The 9,698-nt window shown below is 40.4% G+C and overlaps 1 protein-coding gene across 1 annotated transcript in view; it reads right to left on the bottom strand.

The window, feature by feature from the left end:
* The window catches only part of FH (fumarate hydratase), a 44,948-nt gene extending 35,891 nt beyond the window's left edge, over window positions 1-9,057 (bottom strand). The window contains exons 1-2 of the mRNA XM_045292781.1: window positions 8,919-9,057; window positions 1,269-1,403 (exon numbers count right to left, since the gene is read on the bottom strand). Of these exons, the coding sequence (XP_045148716.1) occupies window positions 1,269-1,403; window positions 8,919-9,029 (246 nt within the window). The 5' untranslated portion in view covers window positions 9,030-9,057. The remainder of the gene's footprint in view (window positions 1-1,268; window positions 1,404-8,918) is intronic.
* Window positions 9,058-9,698: the final 641 nt, after the last annotated feature.

The raw sequence follows: 9,698 nt of genomic DNA, 5'->3' as shown, positions 1-9,698 counted from the left end.
TTGTACGAGCCCCAATAAAATGATTAAGAGATTAATTAATTTTTTAAAAAGTATCCAATGAAGTAATCTTCAAAATAAACAAGCTACCTAAATTAATAAAAAATCTTTGTCTTGAGCATTACATTATTTTAAAGAATTATATGTATGAGATCAAATTAACAACAATAACTTTAAAATACAGATGAGACATTTAAGCCAATGGTGGTAAAGCAATATGGGAAGAGATAATAAAAATGGTGGTACAACAGGAAGAATATACCCAGTATCACAGAATTATCTATGTAGACATTGTTGAATAGCATGTGTTCTGCTGTGCATATTTCTACAGAAAAGCAAATAAATATTACTTTTTAAAATGACTGATTCTTGTCTTATATTCCTGCCCTGACTACTTTTTACATGCTTACTGGGTTCTAGTAGGAAATGTATTTCAGTAATTCGGTTCACACTTTAAAATATCTGAAATCAAGATACAATTGATGGCATGCTGCAACTTTAACCAGCAGCCTTTTCTTTTATAGTAATATACATCCAGGTGGCTTCCAAATGAAGGTATTTCAAATTTATTGAAATACAAATAAAGTTTTCTAATCATTATATTGTGTGTGTGACATGAATCCTTATAAATCTTCTATAATATGCTGGACATGGTGAAGAATAATATGTAATGTATCAACATATATTTTTCTGGTAACAGACACAAGATAGAAAGTGTAATAATAAAGAAAAATTGAGTTTTGAATCAATTGAAATAACGGAATTTGAGTACTGAAATAAAAAATGTTTACAAATTGTAAAGTTCTACAGAAAATGAAATGACACATCACTTAGTTCTCACACATAAAAATACAAAATATCCAAAACCACAGCTCCAGATGGTTTATAACAATAAACTTTCCAAACTTCTAAATATACTGAGGAAACCATGTTACTCACAAAGCTTATCACTTTACATTTTAAGTCTGTAAAACATTTGCTTAAAGTAAAATGACATCTTTGAATAAAATCTCGAAAGAAAAAGCAAACTCGCTATCATCGAGTAGATTTTGTCCCTCAGTGAACTGATAGGAACGCATAGTGTCCTTGTAGCAGTGCATAGAACTGCCCCCATAGTGTTCCAACACTGTATATGTATGCAGGCGCTGAAGCCTCATCTTTCTCTGAAGGATCAGCCAGTGGTTCACAACAGCTGACCCTACAGTTAACATCCCAACAAATACAAACTAGTGCATCCCACATAAGTAAATGTATCCATCAAAGTCACTTACCGGCATGCGTTCTGTCATACCACCAATCTTAAAATTCATTGTAGATCTCACTGTCTGGGCACCATAGTACTTATCATTTGGAACCTTGAGTTCACCGAAGGTGTCATATTCTATCCGAAAGGAATTTTGGCTAGCCTAAGGACAAAGATAAGGCTCTGTTAGAACTTGAAAAGAAACCAAGCACCCAAATCAGCTTTATGGAGAAAGAAGTCTCAACGGGTCCCCAAAGAAAAGAGGCCAAAATCCCATTTGGATTCTTATTCTATTCCTTCTTCCTCTACCTCTTTTCTTGGACATTTTTTCTCACAGACTTTTTAAATATAGATGTTAAAGAGGTTTACTGTAGAATTCAGACGAAACAAACGATCTTTTCTAATACATGTGCTTATTAATTGAACTTGACCAATTCAATGTAATTTCATTAATGTTTATTTTACCGAGGACTTTAAAAAATCACCTAGAAATGATACTTTTAATATATAAAAATTAAATATTTAAAGAAAGCTTAATTATGATCTATAAATATTATGCATGAGTGACACCGTAGTACCATATAAATAATGAGAAAGCTCACCACTTAGTAACTGCATGACCTTCAAACAGTCGTTTTTCTCATGTGAAAACTAAAGTAAAAGGACAGAAGAGGGGAGTGAGACTAGATGAGTCCTTAACCTTTAAAGAATGATATGACCAATTGATTACAGGGATCTACACAGACCCTCCTCCCTGGGGGATGGACAACAGCAAAGTGGGTGAAGGGAGACCTCGGACAGTGTAAGACATGACAAAATAATAATTTATAAATTATCAAGGGTTCATGAGGGAAAGGAGTTGGGGAGGGAGGGGAAAACATGAGGAGCTGATGTGAGGGGTTTAGGTGGAGAGCAAATGTTTTGAGAATGATGAGGGCAATGAATGTACAATGTGCTTGACACAATTGATTGTATGGGTTGTGATAAGAGTTGTATGAGCCCCCAATAAAATGATTTTTAAAAAAGAATGATATGACCATTTAAGAATCCGAGGAAAGCTCTAGACCCTTTCTTAAAAAAATCCACATAATTACATCTACAGAAAATTTTACATATAATTTTCAGTGGCTTCCTAACATCTTGAAGCCAGAATAGGAACTCACAGGCCCAAAGTCCCTTTAAGAGCTAACTTAGGATTCTAGGAAGTAAGGTAACTTACACTCCTAAAAAGTTTAATAATTGCCTAACAAACATTTTATAACACTGTAAAAAATAATAGGAAACACTAGACATTATAACTAAGGAGACTTCAGGAAGGTATACTTAAATCTAAACATATGCCGAGGACTGACCTAGGCCATAAAGGAAAAGAAGTTAAAGTATATATTCACGTATAAGCTGACCAAATATCAGTTGAGTCGCATAATTTTACCACAAAAACTGCATTTAAAATGTGCTGAAAAACTCAGCTTATCCTTGAGTATATATGGTAATTATAAAAGTACTCCTATCCTGACATTTACATTGCTATATAATATATTCCTCTATTTAACTTTCAAAGCCATTGTAGAGGAATTCGCTAATAGCTGATCTGATCAAAATCAGACCTATTCAAAGTCAGTTGCAAACGTTGAGATGAAAAGAGTGGTGTACTACTCCTTACCTAAGCCTTAAAAAATTTTTAGTCCAAATCAAGAAATAAAATAACAGTCTTCCCCAAACCCTAGGCTTTTCATACTAACTAGGAAAATAATGTAGGAATCAACTGTATGAAAATGAAATTCTCTGCAAACCCTTCAAAAGTCCACTTCCTGCCTTCATGATTCGTGATCCAGGGTCACCAAGGTGGTTGGCTCATAGCAACCCTGCACACAGCAGAATGAAGCTACCCGGTCCTCAAGATCATATTTAGGTCTGAGTCGAGTGCTGCAGCCATGGTGTCAATCCATTTAAGGGACTGTCTTGACAACCGAACCTCTACTTCACCAAATGCAGACCTCCAGGGAAGGATCTCTCCTGACAGTGGCCACTGTATGTGAGATCAAAGTCCCTCTATCCTGGCCTCTCAAGAACACTCTGGCTGTACTTCCCAAGAAAGAGCTGTTCATTCTTCTGGCATCCCATGGCATTTTCAATACCCTTTGTGTAGTTTTCAATTTGTTGTGTAGTTTCCACAAGCATATTAGACAATCAATGAGACTCTGGCTTCGGCAAACTTTAGTCCTCAATTAGGCACCTGTCTTGTTTTTGTTTTTTTAGCTTTTAAAAATATAATTCAAAATGATTTTGTTCTAGTACAGTGTATTCATTTTACAAATGTAAAACTTTACCAACTATTAAGGCATCATTGCCTTTTAACACCTTAAAGATGTTTTCTGCAGCAGATTCACCCAATGTAATTTGTCATTTGTGATTTCTTGACTGCTTCCCTGCTTGTTGATTCTGGATCCAGGTAAAAAGAAATCCTTGACAATTTGAATATTTCACCATTCCTTGTGATGTTGCTTACTGATACCGTTGTGAGAGTTTCAGCTTTATGTTGCAGAGTAAGGAGCCCAGATGGTGGTGTCAGGTAAGTGTTGAACTGCTAGGCGTTAAGATCTGCAGTTCATACTATAAGGCTGTTGAATCCTGTAAAGACTAAAAGCCTGGAAACCCTATAAAGTCGCTACAGTGCTCAATGGCAAAGAGTTTTGCTTGGGAGAGTAGGAATCAGCTTGATGGCAGTGGGTTTAGTAGAAACCTTGGATCTTCCATTGAGTGCTTTATATCTTTTTTACTTTCAGCAAGCAAGATGGTGCCATCTGCCTATCATAGGCTGTTAACAAGTCTTCCTCCAATCCTGATGCTACATGATTCTTCATATAATCCAGTTTCTCAGATTATCTGCTCAGCATACATTAAATAAAATATAACCTTGATGCTCACCTCTCCTGATTTCAAACAATGCAGTGTTGCCATGTTCTATTTGAACAACTGCCTCTTGGTCTATGTACAGTTTCTGAACAAGCACAGTTAAGTGTTCTGGAATTTTCATTCTTTGCAATGCTATTCAAAATTTGTTATGAATTACACAGTAAAATGCCTTTGCATATTCTATGCTTTCAGCCAAGATCCATCCTACATCAACAATCACATCCCTCTTTCCACATCCCCAATGTAACTAAAACAGCATCGCTTACATAAGTTTAGCTTGCTTGTAATAAACTGTCCCAACAGTGCAAGAAACAACCAAGCAAACATTTTTCTACCATAGGTTACAAGTGGAACAGAAGCGTCATGCAGTTTACAGGGTCTCTAATGTTCAAAAATATCTGCACTTTTGGACTGAGCAGTGCTCCACCTGTTGTTCATCGGGTAACTTTGAGTTGGAACTGACTTGGCGGCACCTAATAGCAACTCCTACTGCCCAGAAGGCCTCCTAGAACACTGCATCCATTGAACTCACCCGACCACCCCCAACTCCCGAGTAATCATCTAAGGTTTGTCACATGGAAATCTTGTATAGGGAACCAACTCAGTCTGGATGCTTTGGTGATCTGTAGACAATACTTTCTTTACTCCACAGAATGAAGGAGTGCAAGTCCTTAGCCCTGGTGCAGACCCTTTCCTGCCCTGTGGGTGCCAATGTTTTCCAGGACTGGTTTCCGGTTTATAAGCCTCCAGACACAAATAAAATAATGTCTCTTGGATTGACTCCAGGTCAGTTTTTGGTCTCATGGAAACTACCATTCCAAGGGATTTTCCTCTGAGTTTGAACCCAAACACAGCTACACTCTGTAAAACTAGTTTTTGTGATGTACAGCCTTCTGAAGGTTGAACACAGAATACCAGAAGGGTAGTATACGCTCCACTTAGATTACTTCAATGTAGCATAATCAAAAGCTATTTTAAAAGACAGAAGGGACAACAAGAAGTGATATTTCACCAAAGAAAGCATTTAGTTCAGACTAAATAAATAAATAGGTGGGGTGATTTGTATTATCTGATAATATATAATCACTGGGAATAAGCAAAAAAGGATCCATCATAGAAGCAAGGCTACCATCTACTGGATAAGCATGCATAGATACAGAGAGGAAAGCGAAATCAGGTGACTTTGTAAGTCTCTTCAAAGATTTTTTTACATTGACCTACAGAAGAAGAAAAAACATCATTATTCACTGCATACATAAATACAGGTGCATACATAAGCCTAAAGAAAAAAAATTTCATTAATATCATGCATCTGTATTTTCTATTCAATACTATTTCATTATTAACAAGTGGTTTAACACCCACTAATGTGTTTCCATGGGGATCCTTGGTGGCTTAGCAGAGGATGTGATCCAAGTAATAATCTCCCTTTACTTACTTGGGAGGTTTGGTACAAAAACCACACTTCCATTCATTTCTGTGTATAAAAGGCGATCCACTAATGTGTTTCCATGGGGATCCTTGGTGGCTTAGCAGAGGATGTGATCCAAGTAATAATCTCCCTTTACTTACTTGGGAGGTTTGGTACAAAAACCACACTTCCATTCATTTCTGTGTATAAAAGGCGATCTCAAAAGCAGGAACACTGAAAGACACCCCAGGACCATGGGAAGAACTGCCACCAGGGAAGCATGTTTGAAATCTGTCTGAAATGGTGGCGAATGGGACCAGAAGCGCCAGTGGGAGCTGCATAGGGTCTAAGCTATAGAGCAAAGGAGCCAGGCTGAGGCAAATAGATCATGAGTCAGAACAGAGGAACATAGCCAAGACTATGAGACTGTGAGGCAAAGTGACAGGCAGGCTTCCTGGCCCACGTGGCTGGGGACCAGGGAGAAAGACTTGACTGCTGGCTAAGAAAAGACACTGATGTGGATAGACCAATGCCAGGATCCTTACTTTACACTGATTCTGACTGATTAACTTCCCTAATAAACTCCCACGATTATGCATTTTGTCTGAGTTCTGTGTGTTCATTGCAACAGATTATCTCACTCAACATGGAAGTAGAATGTTGTAGGAGGAACAGCTGGTGTTAGAGCAGGTACAGATGGATGGAGCATGGAGACCATGTCTGACCCCTGCCTGCCTCTTAGCAAGAAGGAAGCCAGAGGTCAGATATGGCCTCTTGGGAGCCTTTTATAACCTTGAGGACTCATGCTGCCTTCCCTGGTTATGGGGGTGGGGAGGATTGTGTCCACTGTTCCCTCCAATGTGAATGGAATCAAGCCCTAGAAATGCCAAATACGGTTATCAGCTATTATTCCCAGGGACCTCAGGAGCTGAGGTGGTCTCCAAATTTATATGGCAGTGTAAATCTGAAAAGTCAGCCAACATGTAAGATATCTTGCAAATGCAAGATAACCTTGAACTATTATACCATTTCCTGAAGAAAAAGTAAAGTGACTTTCACATTCTGTGTATGTTGGGTTAAAAGAATATTTCATTGTTCAAGGAAATCCAAATATTTTTTAATAAAAAGATACTATCTCAAGAGAAAAAAATTCAAAACTTGACTTGGAGTTCCAGTCTCTCTCTGAAAACATCTATGTGGACCAAAACTGTAAGGTGACCACCAAGTCTGGAAACAGGCAAATACATAATAAATTACTTGTTAATATTAACGTATAATAGAAATCAAAGCATTGTATATTTATACCTATCTTGAAGGCCACTAAGGAAAGAAAGAAGTGGCTTTTTAAAATGTGGGCTCCCCTTTCAACAATACTATGAAGACAGTTTCATGGCAGCATCTTTTTTCTTCTTAATAGCATTTTGTATTTATTGTGTGTGATTTCTTTGCTTATGTAATGATCACTTCACTATTCATTCTCTAAGCTCTATGCATATAAAAATTGTCTTATTCATATACCAGATAAATAGATTTCCTGACAGTAGGTTGGGATCAATGGAAACCATTAAATAAAATTACAGTTTTAAGGTAAATCTAGGTTTATGTGAATTTCTCAACACTAGCAACAGCCAGAACTTTTAACAAAATCAGTAGAATTTGGACATGCTAAACACTATCATGTACGAATATAATCTTGTCGAGTCGTGGTTACTTCAATTTTACATGAGCAAACAGGTTCATAGAAAATTTACTCAAAATTGTACCTTTGAGCAGTAGAGTGCTATTTGCAATGAAATCTCTTGTTGAAAAGCTCATATTACACCATAGTGAACTGGGGGGAGCTGTACTCTTCCCATAAAATTTTTAAACTTTTACGAACAATATGTAGATAACAATAAACAATGCTTTTTAAAACACCAGTTACTGAAGGGATCAATATCAAGGGCAAAACCAAAACCAAATTCACTACCATCAAGTTGGTGTGGGTTCAAAATAATCCTATATCCGGTTCCCATGGCAGGAAATCTTTAGTGGAGCAGATATTTTCCCTACTGCAAAGCAACTGGTGGGTTGGACGCTAATCGGACAGTGTCAGTCACCAGGGCTCCTTCAGGAGGAAAAGGATTTACCTAATTCTCACTCATTGTTATCAAGTCGATTCCAACCCAGGTTGACCCTATAGAGCAGAGTAGAAAGCCTATCTTCCTCCCGCGGGGAGGCTGGTGGTTGCGAACTGCTGGGTTAGCAGCCCAGCACGATGAATGTGCATTTTTAAATTTCTTAAGCTTCTCTGAATGAGAACTTCTCAATCAACAATAGGTAGCATGAAATTTCTTCGAACACACTTCAAAACACTAGGCCCAAGTTTACGAGCTTCAGTTTTATAAAAGTGAGAAAAATAAATTGAAGGGGTGCTCTTGTTAGGTAGCTTAGCCTAGGGGCTGGGGCGTCCATTGCTCATGGTCAGTGGTTCAAGCTTCAGACAGGAAGGGGGAGCACACCTAGGTGGGCGTTACACCTGGACCGGCCCATCTGGGCCGGGTGAATTCAATTGAGCCCACGGGGTCGACCAGGATCTTCAATCTTGCCTCCCAGCGGAAGGCTTGAAAAGGCAGGATCCTGGAGCCCACCCCGTGGCTTTCCCAAGCAGCACCTAGGCAGGCTGTAGGGGTGGTGTAGGGGGAGGGGGATCTGAGGGTGCCTGTGTAAACCTGAAACTTAGAACTTTCATAAAACTCACTTGGATCACAAGGCAAGCTTCGCAGTGAATTCTTTCTAGCGGGAAGCCAAGGACCAAGATATATCTTTCCCATGAGATCTAACCTATCACAGTAAGTAAAAACTTAAGAACGCCTAACACCTTAGGTCAATTCCACCTGCGAGGCTGCTCCACAGTGGTGTCCAGTTAGACTGGAATTCGGGGGGCTCGTGGCCAGCCGGCAAGGACGAGCGGAGCGGGCGCTGGCGCGGGAAGGCTGAATCCCATACCGTAAAGCGCAGCAAGAACAAGACCCATCATCCCCATCACCTGGCTCGGTCAAGGCCGGTCTTCCGGCCTCCAGGGCCGGCGAAGGGGCGGGTCTCGCGGGACCCTCGCCGGCCGAGGCCTCCGCACCCCGAGCTCCGCCTGCGCTCCCGGCCCATGTTGGCAGCGAGGAGCCCCACGGCCAAGTTCTGAGTGAGTAATGCACGCGGTGGCCCTCCCGCCAGCCTGCGAAGCAGGCCGAAGGTCACCGCGGCGTGCACGGGTACGAGCGGCCTACACGTCCCATTGGAGCCGAGTTCAGTGGCCGGAAAGGAAAGGCGGTCAAGGTCACCGCGGAGTGGGCAGTACGCGCGGCCGACACTTACCATTCGAGCCGAGCTCAGTGGCCGGAAAGGAAAGGCGGTCGGGCCGGAGGGTGAGGCTGGAGGCCGCAGGAGGTGGCCGAGGCGCTCGACGAAACGCGGTACCCCGTGCATGGTTCTGCGCAAGGCTCCGGAGGATTTTAGAGCAGTTGTGGCCACGCCTCCGCCAAGGTTGTCCAGCCCACCAGGCCTCCGCTCTGATCCAATCAGCAGCTTCCAACTGGGCGGGGCCACTCGTGAGTAGCTAGTTCAGTGTAAGGGGCGGGCTTAACCTGTCTAGGCTTGTAATGCGGCCATTTGAACCTTGGCATTCACGGGAAAATCAGGAAGCAAGGGATGATGGGAAAGGTGGTTCAAGTGATCGTTGAGCTGAATTGTCAAACGTGTTTGATCGTGGGTGAGAGTAGTAATTGTTCATGTTTGGCTGGTGAAATTTCCTATAAGGAAATGTTCGTTTATTTGTCATGTGGTCAATTATGTATAGGTACTGTGTTTGAGGATCTTAACATTTTCCAGATTTTGTCTTCCAATGGGACATTTTGGAGAGCGCAGCAAAATACAGAGAATTAAATAATAGTAACATTCATAATAATACTCATAATCCCACCACTGAAGGATAAAATAAACACTTATTTCTCGTGTCATTTTGAGGTCTCCGTGATTTCATATAGCTTCTCAATGATAAATGAAATAAATGATAACTGATAAGTGATAAATAAGACTTAGAAATCATACTGAAAGTATGTAGTGTGGTAGATATCCACGATTCCAAGTGATTAAGGT

Source organism: Echinops telfairi, unplaced genomic scaffold (assembly GCF_000313985.2).
Source record: "Echinops telfairi isolate 266 unplaced genomic scaffold, ASM31398v2 ScPeMD7_655;HRSCAF=1070, whole genome shotgun sequence".
NCBI lineage: Eukaryota > Metazoa > Chordata > Mammalia > Afrosoricida > Tenrecidae > Echinops > Echinops telfairi.
The sequence above is the reverse complement of the archived record's forward strand: the minus strand, read 5'-3'. Positions and strand labels throughout refer to the sequence as shown.